This window comes from Vidua macroura, chromosome 20 (genome assembly GCF_024509145.1).
Source record: "Vidua macroura isolate BioBank_ID:100142 chromosome 20, ASM2450914v1, whole genome shotgun sequence".
Lineage (NCBI taxonomy): Eukaryota > Metazoa > Chordata > Aves > Passeriformes > Viduidae > Vidua > Vidua macroura.
The window spans coordinates 9,112,746-9,134,051 of record NC_071590.1 but is presented as its reverse complement, the minus strand read 5'-3'; the positions used below and the strand labels follow the sequence as shown (position 1 = coordinate 9,134,051).

At 40.4% G+C, this 21,306-nt stretch overlaps 1 protein-coding gene across 1 annotated transcript in view; it reads right to left on the bottom strand.

Annotated features, from left to right (window-relative positions):
* Window positions 1–6,751: 6,751 nt before the first annotated feature.
* The window catches only part of BRIP1 (BRCA1 interacting helicase 1), a 78,799-nt gene continuing 64,244 nt past the window's right edge, over window positions 6,752–21,306 (bottom strand). The window contains exon 25 of the mRNA XM_053995707.1: window positions 6,752–6,834. Within this exon, the coding sequence (XP_053851682.1) occupies window positions 6,799–6,834 (36 nt within the window). The 3' untranslated portion in view covers window positions 6,752–6,798. The remainder of the gene's footprint in view (window positions 6,835–21,306) is intronic.

Sequence of the window (21,306 nt, the reverse complement as noted above, 5' to 3'; positions counted from 1 at the left end):
ATGTACTGCTCGTGGCAATAAGGATTTGACAGCTGCAGTACTCACCTGTCAGCTGCAGTGCCTGAACAATCCATCCTGAAGGGAGGATTCCTCCTTATCTCATCCTGCTCCAGCCCTGCTCATTCATCCTGGAGCCTTCCAAACCCCTTTTCTGATTACAGGAGAAGCAACTCTGGGGTTCCCAGAGCTCTGCAGGGTGCTGGAGCTCAGCCTTGGCTGCAGCAGAGCTCTCAGCAGCTGGAGGATGGGAGGGTTTTTCTGTACCACTGCTCCTTCTGAGTGGCACTCACCACAAGAGACAGAGCCAGGAGCAACTGTGGGACTGAGCTGTCAATCAAACCCAAAAATCAGCCCTGGAAACTTGATACCAGAGCTCTGGATCAGTCCTGGAGAGAGGAGGAACTTTGAGCAGTATTTAGGATACTTCATGAGTTTACACAGGCAGAAAGATCAATGATAGGCTGTGATAATAATAGAAAATATTTGCCACAATGAGAAAGGACTAAAATTAATTTCATAAGGCTGAAATATCAAAGAAATGAACACTATACCTAAAGCAGTTTAATTTGGGAAAAGGGACAGTTTTATTCCCACAGGAATGTTCTATGTGGTCACCTAATTAGCAGTGTCCCATCAATAAATCATTAATAACATATAAATCTATAAAGGGGAAGCAGGAGGGAGAATCAGATCTGTTCAACTGACAATATGCAATACACTGGTGTGTGCTGGCTCTGGATCTGATCTGTCTCTATGCCATGTATTAAAGCTGAGATTTCCAAATATAATTCGGGGGGTTCTGGATGATTTTGCCATCCCAAACATCTTGATTTGCAGTCACATTCTTCAGGAAAACCCAGAAAGGAAGGAGTCAACGTTTGGTTGCCAGAATGGAAGCAGAGACCTGTGTACACACACTTATATACACAGCTTGAACTTATTTCATACTGCACACAGCAGTTGCAGAGAAAAGACTGTGAGGCAAAGTGAAGGAAACCTAAACAGCTGACAAATAAACACAGGATGATGGATTCAACTCCCCAAGCAGCATGAATGCTTTCTATGCCATAAATTAACTTCTGCCCCTCCTAATGCAGATTAACTACAGCAGCAAACAACAATGCAGAAGCCTTTTAAAATAAAACGAAGAGAAAATGAAAACCAAATCACACATTACTTAAAAATAATCTGTCTGGAGATGAATTAAAACATTTGTGACTCTGAAGCAGAATTGATACCTTTATTTCCAGCATCTTCAATTAACACCCCTAGGAAATTTAACACAGTTAAATGAATGTTCTGGAGGGTGTGCTGGATCCAGGGAAGCAGAGCCTGGGGCACACCAACTGCCTCCAGTCTTTAGTAGACTCCAAGAGCTTAAAGACATCAGCAATTCTTACTTGCATCTTGAGGATATTACTCACAAATGTACACTGGCTTAGCTTGGTAGATTCTAAGGGCATTTATAGCATGCCTAGAAATTAAATCAAAGCTAAAAAAAAAAGCCATTTGTTGTGTGTCAAATCACAAGCAGCCTGCTGGGCTCAGATGGGAAAAGCTCTGTGGTTCTCCAAGGAGCTTCCTGCGAAAACCAAACGCTGCTGGGATGGAAGGCAGGACCAAAACACCACTCCAGGACCAAAACACCACTCCAGGACCAAAAACACCATTCCAGAACCAAAAACACACTCCAGGACCAAAAACACCACTCCAGGACCAAAACACCACCCCAGGACTGAAACACCACCCTAGGACTGAAACAAACTGTGGAACACAGGGCAAGAGATGGGGATGGAGAGGCAGCACACAAAGGAATCTTAACAAAGATACCACCTCAATAATTTGGCAATTAGAGGCTTTAAAAGCCTCTTATTTTTAACCTATAAAATCAGCTCTGATGCTCTGGTGAGCTGAGAACAGCATCAATGTATCTGGGACAAGAGCTGGAGAGGTTACTTTGATTTTTCTGACATCAGGCTTTGCTTTAGTTTCATATATTTCTTGGTGATTCCTTAGGTTGATTTTAAATATAAATTCATATTAGTTAATTTAATCTCTGTTTGGGTGCTATTGGAAAGGAGTCTCAGAGTTGGTGCAAACCCAGCTGTGCCTTGCAGAGGAGGAAAAGGAAGGGGATTGACAGCAGCTCTTGTTGCTCCCAGCCCAGCTCTGCAGATCTCCAACAGCCACAGTGCTTTCCTTGGACCAGCTCCCCTCCTTTTATTAGCTCCTAGCTGCTTGTCTGGGGAAGAAAATCAATGGAAACTGGATTTCTCAAAATATTTGTTTTGGTGTAAAACAAAGATAGCCCAAGAAAAGTACTTCAGGCAGAAATCTCATGACTGAAAAATTAGACTGGTAAGATTTTAAGACCAAGTTAAAAGTTATGGGTTTTCTTGGGTTTACTTTCTTTGGAAGCAACAGAAACCTACAAACTCTTTTTTGGTACAACAATGCTCAGGGCCCTTGAGGGTCTCAGCATCACCTTCTGGCACGACTTGAATCAGGAGAATTTTCATAAATAATTTTTATTATTAGACTTCAATAATTTAGATTTCAAGACACATACACAATATCCACCCCTGAGCTGTAAAAGGTTTAACAACTCAGACCCCTACAGTCCCAGCAGCAGAAGAGCTTCCAATATCCCCTCTATGCCATGGGAGCAGGATATGGAAAGTTGGAAGGTCAATGGAAAAACTCTGTGCCATAGGAACTCCAGTTTGTTCCATTGTGAAATCACCAGGGGAAAATAAAGGGATGAGTACAAACACAACCCAAGCAGGGGGTGCAGCACTCAGGGAGCAAATTTGGGAATTTGGGAGTTTGGGAACTCTGCTTTGCCTGCTCGCAGCACTGTGCAAACCCCATTTACCTGGGCATGGCACAGGGAGCAGATCCAGCACCTGGGAATGTGTCCCACGGAGTCTGGAGGGAGCTGGGAAGCCCTAAAATCCCTGGGACAGAGCTGAACGTGTTCCTTAGCCCTGCCTAGACCTGGGGAAGGTTGGGAATGTGTCCCACGGAGTCTGGTGGGAGCTGGGAAGCCCTAAAATCCCTGGGACAGAGCTGAACGAGTTCCTTAGCCCTGCCTAGACCTGGGGAAGGTTGGGAATGTGTCCCACGGAGTCTGGTGGGAGCTGGGAAGCCCTAAAATCCCTGGGACAGGGATGAATGAGTTCCTTAGCCCTGCCTAGACCAGGGGAAGGGGTGGCCAGGGCTGGACCTGACGTGGCTCTGCAGGACCAGCCTTGGCCCAAAACCCCAGCCCCTGGGGGGACGAGGTCAGCCTGCCAAAGGCAGAAAATGAGGCTTTGTTGAGCCCCTTATTCCCTGTCTGCAGCTGAGGGAAGAAACCCCAACATTGCCACAGCAAGCACTTGGCTTGCCCAAAGCACGGGAGGTCCTTTCCTCGGAGCAGAGGACAAGCCCAGGAATAATTGTGAAAATAAATACTTCAAAACTTGGCTCTCTTTCTTCACCTCCACAAAAAGGAGCAGTTAAATCCATAACCTGAGTTTCAGACTTTTATAAATTATTTCTCCTCTGCAAGAGTTAAGCAGCATTTCTTTGATCTTTGTGTATGAAATACTTCAACTTTCAGAGTAATCCTGGTCAATGTCCACTCTCATTTTAAAGTATAATTTGTGGCTTCAGTATTTACAATGTTATTTTGATGAAACAGAAAAAATATAATTCATTCAATATTGTTTATGTCTGGTTTGAAGTCCCAGATGTTAAAAATTGAAGTTCAGATATTCAGATTTTTCACATCTTTTGGAATTTTAAACTGTGCCTATATGGGACAAATTTTTTGCCTTCCCAAGGCTCCTTCCCTGACTGATCTCCTGTTGATTTCAGGGTGATTTGGCTTCTACGTGACAGTAGAAGAGAGAAATCAGCTAAAAGCAAATTCTGTATCATAGTAAGGATTATTTTGCTTTCTCAGTAACATTATCCTGTAAGTATATACAGTTTAAACCACATAGCAAAGGAATATTTATATATGAATGATTTCCATACAAAAAGGAACTGATTTTTCCTATTAGTGTAATATTATTGCACCACATACATGGGGCTGTCTGAAAAGATGAAACCTGGGGTACAAGGTGGGAGAAACCACTTGGAGCATGGATGAATGGAAAATAAAGAGCTGGAGGATGTTCATGGACTCTAAAACAAAGCACAGCAACAATTTAAACAAGGATTAATGCAAATAAAAGTTTATACTGACAGAAATATTCCCTAATATAACACATGCCATTTTATATGTAGTAATAATTAGAAAAAAATTAAAAAAGGACTGGTTCAACCCTGTAAATAATGGGAGTTCCTACAACATTTTCATGTTTTCCTGTCTTATTTATGATTGTGTTTATGAGATTGGATAAATTGCACTACTTTTACTTCCCCTAGGAAGAACATCTCAGTTTGAAAGGATAAGCTCTGCAACACCCCTCATGCAAACAAGGACTGGCCAAGGACAGAGCAGTGTCCTTTTTGGGAATGACTTCACTGCATCCCCTCCAAAACAAAACTAGGCTGAGAAAACAGAGAATTCCTTCAGGTACAAACCAGTATTTTATTTGTAGCAGCATTCATCTCACCCATTTTGCCCAGCCAGAAATGCAGAAGGACATCCCCAGAGCCCAGAAAGGAGAACAGCTCTGAGGCCACGTGAGCCTTTGTCACCAGAGAATGAATTCTCCCAAGAGGCACCAACAAAATTAGAAGTAGGTGGCAAAGATAAAGCCAATTAGATGCTTATAAAGTCCAGCCCCATCCACTATCTCTGCTCCTTCCCAGCAGACAGCCCCATCTGGAATTTATTCTCAGGATGCTGCCCACAGGTCCAGCAGTGCCCGTTTCACACCACGGAAGGGCTGCGAGCTCCGAGCCCGCGGATTTCCCAGGGATGCACTAATGTGTCAGACTTGTAAAATAGCTCTTAGAGCTGCAGCTCCATTTAGAGAAGGAGGAAACTCACTTTAAATACTTAAGGCTTTAATATCTAGTCCATTACTCTGCAGAAAGGTCTTGTAAAGAGTCAATTATGGGATACTTCTGATTCGATCCACATGCAAGGGAAATCCGCTCCTTTGCCTTTAAACCTCGGGACTAAGTGTCCTGTTTAAATAATTAGTGACACTTTTTCTTTGATCAAATTGATTCACATTGTTATTCTTTTATGTTAATTTAAAGCTTAATCCATGTAAAATCCAAGACAGATCTTAATCCATCATTCAGAGGGCTTTTACAAAAAGGCACCGTGGTGAGATTGTCCAGAAAACACGACAGGTTAAAGACAGTAGTGAACCAAATTGAAGTAAAATGCTAAAATGCCCTTTTTTCTTCTTTTATTTTTTTTTTTGGGGCTTCTAAAAACCTGTGAATGACCAACCCAGTTAATAGCAGTAGCAGGGTTACAATTTGGAAATAATTGTGAGAGGAGACACAAAGCTGGCAGCTGCTCCAGCACAAACCCCATTCTCCAGCATGTTTAATAATGAAGCCAAAATCTGGGCGTCTCCTGCTATTAAAAATGTGTTAATAATGGAAAATATTTTAAAATAAACTGCAGTTACTTTTACTTATATTCTTGTTTTCTTCTCAAAGCTTAGTTGCCCAGGTTACAGGGAAGTTACCAGCAACAAAGTTGGAATGGTTTTCAGACAGAGCTTGTTAAGGTGCTCAGCCAGTAGAGTATGTAGGAGAAAAACCACTTTCAATATTTATAATTTCCATACTTTGGTAATATTTCTATAAATCTACAAATGAGAGGCTGATAATACAGTTAGCTCTATAAGTGCATAAATATTTAAGTTTTGCCCAAGCCCATAAATGCAAGAGGCCTTGCCAACTCTTTACTTGCTGGACACATTCAAATAATCCAAATTAGTATCTCAAAGCTGAGGTAAAAATTCGTTACAATCTTACTGGAAAGTGACCTGATCATTTCTGGATATCAATTATATTCTAACCATAACATTTCAGATGTTTTTGTGTTTTCTGATGATAATTAGAGAGTTGTGCTTCTAGACAGCAGCACTGCTGCTAAATGAGGCATAGATGAGGCACAAGAAATACTTTGCTAAAATACTGCTGGATGTGTCTTCAAAACACTGCACAGAGGATTTAAACCCTGCAAGTATCTTTCTAAAATATTACTGCAACACTGCAGAGGAAATAACAACAGCAAATATTCCACAATAATAATAATTTAAAAAGACAAGGCAAAGAAGATGACTGTTTTGTTTATCTCCATGACAAAATCCTTGAGCAAAATTATTTTCTAGAGTGACAAATCGAAGGTAAATGCTGCAAAATTCCCACTTGGGGATGAACAGCTGGGTCTGGAGGACCTCTGCTGTCCAGGGATTGTACAGCCACACATTCCCAGCAGCAGCCCTGCTCTGCAGCCATGGGAACAGCCTTGCCTCGTCTTCAGCAATTCCTCTGGCTGTACCATCACTGTGAAATTGCCAAAATTAGTTCATTTAGCTTAATAAACTCACTACTTCTGTAAAAAGAGTGGCTCAGCCATCTATGATTTATAAAGTTAGAGACTCTGTGAGAATTGCCATAGGAATATTTTGATTTACTTGCTTAAATTTGTACACAGGTCATGAAACTTGGGGATTTGTGGTTATTTTCCTTTCCCAATTTCAAATAGAGTGGAGTGAAAAGAAATTTCCAGGTGACACTGGGGACACCAAAGCACTGAAGATCCAGCAAATCCATGTGGTCCCACCCGACACAGCAGCTCCAGCCTGGCGAATCCAGCTGGAGAGAAAAGCTTCACAGGTTCCTTCTGCACAGAACAACCTCCATCTTCTGGGAGAAATCAAAACACACAGGAGCTGGAGACAATGGGATGAGTCCAGGACAACTCAAATGGCACAAAACCCCTGGGATCCATCCCCCACTGACTGAATGGCACAGACACAAGTCCCTCTTATGTACAAGAGAAATGTAACAGTTATGGCTACAAATGTCAGTAAGAAAAAGAATGCCTTGCTATTAAAGCAACGAGGCTTTTTAGGGAGCATGAGAAAGGTAAGGATTTTATTCTGCTCTTTAAGCTTTGGAGAGATTCCCCTGTCTGTCCCATGCTGAGCCCCAGAGTTCATACACAATCAACAGACTTGTAAAAGCAGCTGGGGTATAGTCTAATCTTGGTTAAGCTACTAATTTTCCTTTATTAAGGAATAGATTTGATTTTTCAGGAGAAGCTGGCCAGCAGAATGCTGCCCCAGCACTGCTGAGTGCCACGTGAAGGGAGGCTGCCCAAGGCACTGCTCTGTCCCCTCCCTCCGTGTCCTGCCCTTGACAAGTATTCTCCTTTTAGAGCTATTAAATCTTGGCAACATCCACTGCAGTTCCCACTTAAGCTGAAGTAAGTACATGTACAGAAGGGCTCTGTCAACATATCTGGAAAGATGTTTGGATTAACTAACAAAACCTATTTCAAATCTCAGATAATAAAATGTCCTCCTAAATCCTAATTGCAACTTTCATCTCGTGTCTTAGGCCGGGCAGCAGCTGATGTGCCGATACAGATCAAGTGTTTAGTTTGATAAATGCGGCTTACGGGGCTCTGGTATTGCTGACTGACAGAGTAGCTGAATAGGATCCAGCCCTCTAAAGGTGATTATCTGCCTAAAGAAGGAAGAAGATGAGCACAGGACAACCTTGTTTGTCATTTTGTGCACTTAATCAGACAAAGCTCATAATGCTAAGAGCTTCTCTATACTATCAAAAATAAAACACAAGCAGCTTTCAAATAAATTACACCACCATTTTACAGAGGGGGAAACCCATAAGCATGAGTTACAGAATTATCTTTTAGTTGCTGTTTTCCAGCAGAAGAACTTGGAGCTGGAACATTAAATCATATTCCCAGAGACTTTTCCTTACACTGCTGAGGTTGCAGCCAAACCTCACTGTACAGGACACAAAAAGCACTATACACAAATCTCACTATACACAAAAAGGACACAAAAATCAGCTTTTTTGTTTTAAGCAAGATGTCCAGGTAGAGTGATTAGTTAGATAACAAGATCTGTCCTTTAGGTTAAATTGCTATCTAAAAGAAATAGAAATATAATGTTCTTTCCAGGAAAATACCCACCCACTAATACTTTTCTGTACTGACATAACACCAGGGGTATGTGGGCATTGCTTTGGCTTTGAGTCTGCATGAAAAAAAATAATAATAAATGCAAGAATAAAGCAATTCTAGTGTAATCTGGCAAAGTGGTGCATTTCTCACTTATGGATTTAATTTACACAGCTTTATGTTTAAAGCAGGTCAGTGAGCAGTGTCCTGTTACACCTTCCTTTCAGTTTGTTTTATATGACAAAGAAAAGAACAATTCATTTTCATGAAGGTCTTGTGACTTTCAAAAGGGAAAATCTGAGAAGGGAAAAAAAGAAAATTTCCTCCTGGTTCTGCTTTAAGGATAACACAAAATCCACAGCTCTGTCACCAATTTCTATATGGTAAAACATCTGTGATATTTACTTCACAGTACTTTAACAAAGAAATGAAACTTAAATTAAATTTAGTTAAATACTACTATAAATACAAATGTGGTATTAAAAGCAGACTTGTTCAAACTACATACAAATAAACAGCATTTTCAGTGGGGAGTTCTCCACCATTTAAATGACAAAACAAAACCTCTAAACTGAAGAAGAAATAAAGGTGCCTAAGGAACACAGTTTTAATACTAGTGTTTAAAAAAATAGGAATCAAAATCTCAATTGAACTGGGCTCAATCCAGAAAAAATTTTACATTTAGAATTGCCAATTACTTGTGACTGGCAGCTGATGGCAACTAATGTTATTCTCAATTTTATCCCAGTGTAACAGCAATTCAGTTCTTATTTTCATATTGAAATACAAAGTCTGCACTTGTATACAGCCAATATCTATAATTATAAATACACTTCATAGAGAAAATATTTAAGCAGACTAAATTCTGAAGTGAAGGGCATTTTCTATAAAGGGTGTGAGCAGGCTCAGTGACAGGAGTACTCAGGGCCAGTGCTGACACTCAGAATTGCACTTTTTGGCCATTGATAGCACAATAAACATATTTCAGTTCCAAATCACAACATTTTCCAACTAATTATTTCCAGTATCACTTATTCCTAATCATTTCGTAGCTGAAAGGTTTGGATTCTCCACTCTGTCACTCCAAACAATTTCCAAGTGTCCTGTGATCACACCTAATTCTCCATGTTAACCATTAGCAGGATAAAGTTATACCTGTAATGGTATTTGTCCTGCTTTGAACGTTCCCAAACTGTTTTCTCTAATCCTTTAGAGAATAATGAGGCTCATCTAATGCCTTTGACTAGTTAGGAAGGCAAACTCCAAGATTTAGCTCCTCTAGTCTGTCTCTAAATCTTCTAAGTGAAAGATGATTTACAGTTAAGCTATGAAAAATGTGACCACTCTCAAGTCTGGAAAGTCTCAATCTGATTGCAGGAACTTCAATCCTGAGGAGAGATTGAGTGTCCCTCACTGGAGACTGCCTGACTTAGGGAATCAGCAGCTGGTGTGAAACATTCATTAACTTATAAAAGCTTTATAGACTTGTCTGAGCTTCTATTAGGGGGAAAATGGTCAGGTTTTGCACTGAAAACACTGATCTGAAAGGTGAAGTTTATAGCTTCTGTGCTGGAGATCTAAACAAAATGTTTCTCTGTCTCGCTTTCAAAAATGTTATAAAATCAAATAAACCAGAAATCGTTATTGTGAGAAAAAACAGAGTCATCTCAATACATCAGGACAAACATTTAGAGAAATTCAAAGAGAAGGTGAAGTGGTTCTTGTTATGATGAAGCCAAATCCCCATTCTTTGGGAACTGAATCCAAAGGGTCTGAAGAACAAAAGGATAGGACCGACCTTAGAAAGCCATAAAACATTTATAAAGACACGACTACACTTTTTTTAGGATTTAAAGCAAAGATTTAATAGCTAATTTTACAGTAAGCAAATCAGGAGGTGAGAAGGGGAATGGGATCTATGCAATTCAATTAAAATAGAAATTTATTTGTAGCAAGCTTTTGAAAGTTGATGTTTGTCTTTTGCCTTGTCAGAGACCCTCCATCACACTCCAAGCTCCATCTCCATTAACTCAGGCTCTACTCAGCATTCCCAACCAGGCTGGAGTTTACAATACAGCCCTGCCCAGTTAAAACAACACCAGCTGATCCAAATTAATAAAACTCAAGTCTCCAATAAACCAGTAGAAGCTGTTTTGTTAAACAGAAATTTTCATTTCATAATTAACCCCTGTGCAGGGCAAAAAAGACAAAAGTGAACCTGCAGCCAACTCAAAGGAGCAGAACTGAAGAGCTGAATTTAATATATCAAGGCCAATATTGACTAAAATATGTATTTAAAGAAATGGATTTCAAAAATCTGATAAATATATAAAAACTTTGAAGTAAAACAGCCTAGGGAATATGCAAATGACATCTCTGAAAGGAAATTTGGGGTTGATCCTAAAAAACACTCCTAATTAGAGTCAAAGAGGACTATTTCCTTGCAAAAATATTCTTCTGTCTTAAAGTTCTGTACACTGAGCAGGAATTTTATTACCAGTTTGATGGCCCAACAATAATCACCTCAGGGTATGAGCAACTCTGCTCAGGCTGACACCACTGTGCAGAATTTAAACCTCTGCTCCCCTCCTCATCCAGAATAATGAAATGGCTGGAAAGAAAAGCAGAGTCTCAGAAAGGAAACTTTTAAATGGTTTAGAATGGAGGTGAATGCACAGCCAATGTATTTATTTGGAAAACTATTTGGAATAGCCACAAGTTCCTCATGTGGAAATGAAAATTAAAGAAAGATGAAAGCATCCAAGTGTAGTGCCCATTTTGCCTTGCTCTAAGAACATATTCCAACAGAAATCTGGGACAGGAGCTGCTTCGTGGGCTGTTCACAGGGCCCAGCTTTGTGCAGTGCTGGCTGCTTTCACCTGCTGAACCTTTATTCTCCACTTCATGTTCACCTGGGGAATGAGAGTTTGGGGCTGCAGTTCCCTGCTGTGCCAACGCTGCACAGGTGATTTGAAAAGGTTATTTATTTCAGCAGCTCCTTTTCAATGACCTGCATTTACTGTGGGGCTGTTCTGGGCTTTTGTCTGTTCTGCTGTGCTGATCCAAAGGAGTTATTTACAACTTGCTATTCAGAGAAGCTGTGAGAGGCTTAATTTAACAGAAGATGAAATGAAAGCATCTGCTGTGGCACTGGGTGTGCCCAGGACTGGCATGTACCATTGCTTTAGCACATTGATGGGATCAGTTCTGGAGGAAATCAGCCCCAGAAAAGCCCCTGCAGTGCTCAGGGTGTTCTCAAGTCCTGTTTGGATTGCTCTGAATGCAGCACTGGCTGATGTGTGACTCAGGCAGGGCTAAATGAACACCTCCAACAGCCAGGGAAGCTGGGAATTGCTTATTTGTTCTGAAAAATATATTCAAAGTGTGCTTTGAACTTCCCTGGGCTGTGAATGCTGACCAGGAAGAACGTGAGAAAGGGGAGAGAGAGCAAACAAATCCCATTTTCTGACTGCCAGCTCCATTGTCCTCAGTGGTGCTTTCCCCACCTGTGCACTGGGAATAACTCCAGATTTAAGCAGAAGTTCCTTTCTGCCATGAAAAGGTTTGATCTCCTCACAGCATTGTCAGTTTACCCACAGCCCACATCAATAAGTAATGTGCATTTACTTTATAACTATTTGTGTAATATTTCAGATTTTAGGGGGGAAAAAGAATTCTGCTAAAAGGTAGACATGGCATTATTGTTCTCAGTAACAACTCCAATGAAAGATAATATAAAACTCTGTCAAATAATAAACACAGAAGCTGCCTATGTTTGTCAGAGACTCTTTTTTTCATCTCCTTTCTCTGATAACACAAATTATTCCCACAATCTTCAGAGAGAGGAAGGCAAACAATATAAAATATTCACTTACAAGCAGCTTATATTTTGTATTATGGTGCCACTTACAAATATTTGACTATTGTACAAAATTTTACAGGATTCTGTCCAAAAATATCTGGTAAATCATCTGCTTATATGTACAGCTACAGTGCTAATCTTATTAATGCTTAATATTCCCTGTTCTGGCTTTATACACAGAATATCAGTGATTTAGAGTTAAGTAAATAATTGTATTTCTGCAGGCATCAGAGTGAAAATCTCAGAACCCTGGCAGAATGCTCAGAATGCTCTGTAATACCAAAGAGAAAAATCAGTCCTGTAAGAAAAATAGATTTTAAAATATATATTTCCAGGTTGTTGCAAATCAATTTTTTTTTTTCAACAGCATGATCAACTTTTATGTCATTAATTGGCTAGAAGTTCATTTAGATACTGGGGCTGGGTGGAAATAACACCAGTGTTCTGCTGCCACCTGCAGCTGAGCCAAGAGGCCTCGTTTCTTCAGCAGCAACCCAAGTGTGGCTGAAGTTATATATTAGTTTCAAGAATTAATATTATATATCCAGGGTTATTATCCCCAAATCTGGCAAATGTTATTATCTCGCATGAGTGAAGAGAAAACTGGTGAGAAATTCAAAAGGCTGATGCACCCACTTGAGAATTTAGGAGAATAAATGCATTAAAGCATTGAAGGTTATGAATGTTTGCCAATTAAGCATGGAATATTCAATACTTGCAGAAATAATTTCAAACTGGTCTTTACTTAATATTTATTTTCACATGCTGTGAAATGCTTCCTTTTGGTCTTCCCATATAGAAACCAGGACCAAATAAAAGAAAATATTGCTCTTCTGTGTGGGCCTGGCAAAAAAGGCAACACAAAAATCAAATTCTCTTTCTTCAGAGCAAGCTGTTAACAAAAAAGGGTAAAGAAGTAAACCCCAAGTTTGAAACATGCTGTGTTTTAAACCAGTAAATAAATACAGGCTAAACCTGTATTTAAAATTTAAACCTGCAAATTTAAACCTAAATTGTTAACCTAAAATTTAAACCTGTAAATAAATCAACAATCAATGTATTCACTACTTGTTATTCTTATCATTTCTACAAGCTTTGGATCTGTTTAGCCTGTCATTAATAAAACGCTCCAAATACTTCTGGAGCCATCACAAACACACTTGTCACAACTCCTTGTGCTTTCCTTGTCACCACAATCTATATAAATAGTTTCCTGAGATTACAGGTCATTCCTCCAGGAATGAGGCAGCAGCAAAGATCTATTACAGCCTCCAACCACATCCTGATCCCTTTCTCTGGGTGTGTTATTTCTAAATATTTATTAACATCCAGAAGTCACCCAGCCCTGGATCTGAAGTGACAAGTAAGACTTCACACAGCCACAGAAATCAAATGAACAACCTCCCACTCATCTTTCAGCATTGTGTAAAATGCTCCTAATTTCTCAGTAATTTTTAAAATAAACAAAGCCATTGCCAAGAAAGGCTCGTAAAGCTGGAGATTAAACCAGAAACTTTCTGTAACAGATTTGAATGGTCAGTTCTGAATGGCTTAAATTCTTATGGAATTTATATAGAATGGAAGTCACTTATATACACAAATCTGTGTGTATATAAGATATAAAGATGTTCCCTAAAGCAATGATTGACTGCATATCTGTGTGTGTGTTTGTGTGCACACATATTAATCTATTTTTAAAATAAAAAAATATAAAGGTATTGCCAAAAGCAATGGAAATCCAAGGTATGAACAGCCAAAAAAATTAAACAGGTCATATCCTGACAACTTATCACATATTGCTTCTGGAAGATCTAGAAGTCAAATAAACAGATATCAATATTAAATCAGAGGAGTAGGTAAGAAAATGAAAACAAAGCATTCTCTTTTGAAAAAAGTATTTTATCCCAGTAGCATGAGTTTGAGCATCAGCACAGAACATGTGCCATTTCCATCTCCTCAGAGCCAGGGAAGGGTGGCTGCCATGCTGGCAGTGACTGCCAGGGCTTGGATCCCTGCTGTCATTCCCTCCTGGATCCCTGCTGTCATTCCCTCCTGGATCTCTGTTGTCATTCCGTCCTGGATCTCTGCTGTCATTCCACCCCAGATCTCTGCTGTCATTCCCTCCTGGATCTCTGCTGTCATTCTCTCCTGGATCTCTGCTGTCATTCCATCCCAGATCTCTGCTGTCATTCCATCCCAGATCTCTGCTGTCATTCCCTCTGCTGTCACTCCCTCCTGGATCTCTGCTGTCACTCCCTCCTGGATCTCTGCTGTCATTCTCTCCTGGATCTCTGCTGTCATTCCACCCCAGATCTCTGCTGTTGTTCCATCCCAGATCTCTGCTGTCATTCCATCCCAGTTCTCTGCTGTCATTCCCTCTGCTGTCACTCCCTCCTGGATCCCTGCTGTCATTGCCATGGCAGTCATGGCAAGCCCCCTGGCACAGGCTCACAGTGACCAAAGTCAGCTGGTGTCAGTATCTGGCACCAGTGAAACCAGATCCTTGTTCTGTATCCCCAAATGCAGGAATTACAATGGGTCACGGGGAGCAGTGATGGGATTGACAACAAAATGCTCTAACAACAAAACCATCAGGCAACATTTGCTCATTAAATTCCAGGAGGATGCCATGGCTGGTCCTGGCACTCTCTCCCATAGCTGTTCCTATTGATTTTGCAGCTTTCCATTTTATGAAATAATACATCTCCTCTCAATGTGTGTGTGTGAAACTCATCACTTCTGGTAATGTCATCAGCCATGAATTATTGCTGTGCTACATGGAGACTTCTTTCAGAGTTTCTTTTGGCACTTCATGTGCTCACTTCCACTTTCTGTCTGAAGCATTGCAAGATCATTAGCTAAATCTGGAATGCAATTGGAGAACATGCAGGCTGACAGAAGGATCTGAACCATAGATTCCAGAGAGAAAAATAACTTCTCAGGCAGATATCCTCATTGCTTGAAATATCTGGCACAGTGTTCCCTGGGAAACCACTCTGGCTGAAGGCCACAGCAACTCACATGAACTCACGCTGGGTTTACTGCAAATTCTTGATAGCAAAAAAATGCACACGTCTGCTAACAATCAGAGCTGGGCATTATACCATCCTGTAATGCAATTCTGTGCACCCAAAGAGGATAAAACTGTCCTGCCCCTTCTTAGCCACGGCTGAGGAGGAATTTACCCGGGTACAGTGCAAGAGCAATGAAGCTTTTCCCTCCAGAAGGGAGTTCCAGGTTCTGAGTGGTGCCCACACACTGGCAGAGCAGATCTGAGTGTTCTTATCCTGACACACAAAAACCACCCCAGGGATGCAGAGTGACTGTGCAACTCCTCCTTTCTCTTGGTCATTTCTTTGTATCTCCTCCCATGGAACCTCTCCAATGAGTGACCTGCTGAACAGGTCACAAAAGAGCTGCCAGTGCCAGATTTTCCAGATCAGGTGAATACCTGGAGAGCTCGGTGAGACTCTCAATCCCAGCTGAGAAGTGCCAAGCACACTCACATCAGAGGCAGCACTACCTGGGCCCTTCATCAGGAGGTGCAGAGCTGTCAGATTGCCCAGGCCTCTCTGGGGATGGATCTAACTGAATTATTCAGCAGAACATCGCCAAGCTGAATGGTTTTTTGATGGTAAAACAGGAAAAAATGTTGGAACTCTAGGAAGCATCAAGAAGAAATAAGAAAAAGAGCAAGAAAAAAAGAGCCTGAGCTCTCTCTGCTCTGACTGTCATGCTTGGAGCAGCCACTGGCACTTCCTGGATGGTCACTTCATGAACTAATTGGTTCATCATTTTTAAGATGAAATGCTCTGTGCCTGGACAAGTTTTGCTTTTGTACTTTTCTAATTCCTTCATCCTTTTAGTGGCTTTAATGCAATTCAGTGCTGACTCAGTTCATGCAGGAGAGATGCAGTTTTAGTTTGGACAGGAATTAAGAAGCTCTCCAGTAGCAGCAAGTTTTTCCTTCCTGCACAAAATGCTTTTTCCCTCTAGCATGCCATCCTTCCATTGTGCCCCTAATCAAATAAACTGATGAAAGTAAACATCTGTAATTCAGGAGGCGTTTGATCACTGCATTTGAAGCCAGGGGTTCTTTTACAAGTGAGCTGCCCTCTCCCAGGGTGGGACACGTGATTACCCAAGTCCTGTTGTTCCAACAGACATGCTTAAACCACCTATTGTGTGTTCTCTCCATAATTCTATTTGTGGTTTTGTTCTGTCCTGGCTCCTGCTCTGTGAGCTCCTGCCTCCCCTAATCCTCTTTAAATGAATGAGACACAGTTCTGAGGCCCAGAGATCTTGTTATCAACAATTACCAATTTCTGCCTTTTTGCAACACTTAAGGAATCAAAGGTACAAAGAGGATATTAAAGATCTTTCAAATACATGAATCAATAAGCCATATTGGATTAAAAGAATTTATCAGCAACCCTTTCATAAATCTGGAAGCATTAAAACTAAGAAATATTACAGTGACCCCAGGTTAAGTACAATAAGGAGCAGAGCTGATGAAACATGGCTAATGATTCTATTTGAAACACACACACAGGAGGCTGGAAAGGCACTGGAGGTTGGCCCCCACACCATTATTTTCATTGTGCTGCTACATCATGAATGTTCCCAGCCCACGGAACAAAAGAAAGCAAAAAACCCATTTTTTGTAACAGAAAGACTCAAGAAATGTGAGGGCCCTGCAGAGGCTGGTTCTAAAGCATTTGGGCCACTTAAAAAAGATTTCCTTGCTACCAGCCCACACCAGCTCCATTTGTGTTATTGATGAGTTTTGAATCATCAGAGAAATCCACATTTCCACGCATTGTTTAGAAAATACCTGGCAAGGAAAAGCAAAGCCCCCTCCCCACCATGGCTAAACCTACAGGGAGAAGGAGGAGAGGAACTTTATTAAAAATAAAGTAACCCAGTGGCACTTTCATAATTTTGATAACCCAGTAAGTTTTCTTTTGGTAATTCTGTAGCAAAACACAAGTTAAATAACAGGAGTGTTTTATAATGCACAGTGTGATCAAAATCAAAGTTGAGGAAAAAACCCTCTCTTCAAATGTCAAATGTTTTTATTGTTTGATGGAAATTTGAAAAGGATCAGAATAATAAAATTTACATTGAATTTGGGACGCTACAAAAAGTATAAAAATTCCCTTCCATTATAAAGAGAGTTTTGGTTTTGTGTCAGTTATTTGATGTCTAGAAAGTCTCATACCACCTCCACCTCTATTGATTTAATTTATTTAAACAAACCACTGCAGGATTACTGAAATATATATTTGCTCCACTTCAATGAACATCTAAGCACCGTGTCCCTACAATATTCATATTCATTCCAGAGATAAATATTTTATGGCAAGACCTCACTAGAAAGTTAGTATATTAACAATATTCTTTACTCAAACTCAAGAGACAAATTAATATCCACTCTATGCTGATACCACACATAAAAGGTACTTAATTTAATTGGAATAGCTGGTAGAGTAAAAGGAAAAAAAAAATATTAAAGACTGCATTGGAATACTAACACCCTTTTACAGCCCACAGTATATTTATTTCTTTACTGCCTAACTCTGATGGGTTTATTTTCTTTTCTCTATGTGCAACCTTTACCTCTAAGTTGGATTTGAGAGATTAGAAAGTGGATGGAAATTTTTCATTGAAAGGGGCCAAATCCTGAAAGTCCTTTTAACTGAATAATAATAATAATAATAATAATAATAATTTAAAAGCATGGGCAGACCTGCATGAGTATTGGACAGCCTCTGACAGGGCTTTAAGGTGACAAGAATGTAAAGATTCAGGTACCCAGAGAATCAGGTTAAGCAGCTAAACCCAATCAGCAGTTTAATCCCATGCCCTGCCTCTAACAGGGCCCAGCATGATTTGATTCAGAGTCACACCTGAGGTGACAGGGGTGACAAAATTGAGGTGCCCAGCCCTGAATCCCCAGTAACAAAGGGCATAAACTGGGACCAGTTCAGCAGAGGGGCACCAGGAAGGGCAGGGGAGGAGGGAGCCTGGGAAAGGGCGAGTGCCAAGGGGGGCACAGCAGCACCCCCAGGGCTCCTGAGCAGCTCCCCATGGATGGGCTGGCTGGGCCAAGGGACTGCTCAGGAATTAAACAGGAGGAATTCTCACTGCACTGCAGGAAACAAACCAAAAAGTCCTCTCGGAGGGAATGACTGAGCAGTGCAACAGCCCAGAGAGGCAGGGAAATCTCCACCCTTCCTCGAAAGTTTTGGGGATTGGACAAATTCCCAAGCAAGCTGGTCTGAATTAAATGCTGCTCTGAGCAGGAGGCTGGACTATGGGTCTCCCAAGGTCTCTACCAACTTGAATAAAGCTGTTTTAGGCCAGGCTCAACAGCCACCTGAATCCACAAGACCATTCTTCAGAGAATGGCCAGAAGTGATCAGGAAGAGAAAAAAAACCAGGACAATTATAATGACTCATAGCCCAGATTCCAGTTTATGGATTTCCAGAGCTGGTGGGGTGTTTATTCTCTATTAACATCTTGGTTTCACTTCTTGGAATAATTAAATCAATTCTTGTTGCAGAGCTTTCTTCCATGAGTATTTCTAATTGCTTTTGGAATCCATTTACGCACAAGGCACATGTCACAACCTGCTCCAAGGAGTCACAACTCAATTCAGCAATGCAGGAAAAGTACCAGAGTCTTTCATGTACATCAAACACTTCTCATTCACTGCTGAGCTCATTCTTTTTTTCCTCATTAGAAACCTCTTTTTTTTGTTATTATTTTCAAACAAAGCAATCAAATATAATCAAGCTTCTCTTTTGGAACTGAGGCAGCAGTGATAAAAATGTCCTTTTCAGGTTGGTTTTTTTCTCTGCCAGGCCTCCACACAGGTCTGGCTGTAACCAGAAGGCACCTCCAGCCAGATGAGGCATTTTATTGCTGTGTGGCTCCAGGAGGGCAGGGTCTGGACAGAGGAGCTCATGGCTGTTCAGGATTTGATATCTGTGCAATTCTTATTTTGAATATATTATTTCTCACTATGACAGCTCCAGAGAAGAGAGGTTAAGAACAATAAAGGGCTGCCCTCCCTTGTCTTTCAGCAGCTGTTTCTCCTCTTCTGAAGGTTTGCACTAAATTGAACCCTGCATTGTTAGCAGAGCTGTCTCCTCCCAAACCTTTCAACACGTGTTTGATGATCCCTGGCTGAGCAACTGCTGCCCTGCTCTGCTGCTGGCTACAGCAGGAGAACTGGGCTGAACCTGCACAAAGATCAAGGCTGCCCATGGAAATCCCTTCCAGCTCCAGGAGCAGCCCAAGCAGGGCTGCCCAGGGAGCCTCTGGAATCTCTTCCAGTGAAGGTTTTTAAGGTGACAGATACCTGACAAAGATGGTCTCATTATATTTGAGCTCACCCCAAACCAGATGTCTCTGGTCCCATCCTTCAGTGATTTCTGTGCTTGATGGATTCTTCTCCAAATTTTGGCTTCTGTGCATTGAGCAAACAAATTTATTTTTGCTTCCAAACCACTCCATCCTCCTGCTCGTGCATCAGACTGGAAAGTCTGTACACACCATAAGTACAGCAAATCCTAAACATGTCTCAAGTTTTATGCAACTCCAATAGATCACAGGGTTTCTCCTTTTCAAAGATAACACCAGATTTTTGTCTTATTCTCCTTTTAAAAGTATCTAAATACACTCCATACATTTACCATTCAGTTAGAGAACAATACACACTAGAAAGACATACATTTTTTAAACTTAATTCCAGAAAAAAAGGCATTTCCTGGGCTCCCTTATTCTACTTGCTGAAGTTTGTTTTAAACTATTGTAACTTCTACATATTAAAACAGTTTTTCTATCTATACATTGAATTTTCAAATTAGATAACTTGAGAGAGTCACTTATCCCATTTTAACTTTTTTAAGAAAGCAATGAAAAGATAATATTCACAAAGTTTGCCCCAAACCAGAAGGGTTTGATTTGGAAAACTGGAAGATTATTCCAATTACATCTGTAGAAACTGCTTAAGAAACCTTCTTGAAATTGTCCTAATCATAAGGAACACTTTTAGATGTATTTTTAGACAACTAACAGTTATATCAAGGGGGCAAAATCGGGCATGTTAAGAACAAAATGATGAACTGAACTATGAAGCTCATTGATACTTTCAACAATGCATTCAATGTTACTATAACATATTTTTAATAGAATTTAAACTAAGCAGAACCCCCTGAATACCACATATAAACCTCCACTGGGAGAAATACTCAATTACTTTCTGCATGCATAATACCCCTCCATAATAATCTTAAACTTCTATAGGAAAGGAGTTGAAGTTTTTAACCAGGGATTTGGTCACACTTCATCAGTATCATATTTACATGAGCTCAGCCAAACACCAGTGAAAGTTTTACTGTCAACTTACTTTGCATGTTCTGGTATTAATCCACCCAAAGCCCATTGAGGTGCTCCCCGAGGTGCAATCAGCTCTGCAGTGTTGGGAAGGGGGTTTAAAATCGAGCCTAAATGGATTTGCCAAGGTATGGAGTTTGTCCTATGGCAAGTTTCAAATGTGTAATGCAATTAAAAACATTCTGTAGGAGCAGCTCGAGAGATGACAGAGAAATAATACAGAATGTGAAATGTGGGAATGCTGTGCACCTGTATGGTTTGTACACATTTATAAATGCATCATAAAAATGTAGAAATCCTATCTACAGACAAATCAGACAAGTCCTAATGGATTTAGACACCCTGCAGATAAAAGATACAACAGACAATACAAGCATTTTAAGTTCATTTTAAGTGCCTTTACAAGTGTTGACTGTATATTTCTATATAGCAACAGCAATTTTTAGTTCTTTAACGATTCGAAATAATCACTGTGTATATGGGAATTTAAGGTCCAAAAAGTAAGTGAATATGAACTATTCTTGAAGTTAGTCACATAAAGCTGCACATTTTAAAGCCATAAACTTCCCAGTCTATTAGAAATAGAGCACATTTGTATTTTAAGAGGTTTTCCAAGTGCAAGTGTGATTTACATTGTTCAGACACTTCCAGTTACTATTCATTTCCATGAAGGAATGCCCAGGAGAAAGGCTTGGAATGATTCATCTCAGACTTGCACCAGTTCTGTACTTTCTGTTTACACCTGTGTCTATGGCAGAGGTTTTGGTCAGGATTTTGTGGCTTTTTTTTCCCCCAGAGCTATATTTTCCCTCTGAACCACCTCAACAAGCACCATACCCCTTATTTTATAAATACTGCCATCCTTAGAGAATATTTGAAGATAATATTTGAAATATTCTATGCATTAGCTCTAAAAAAAAA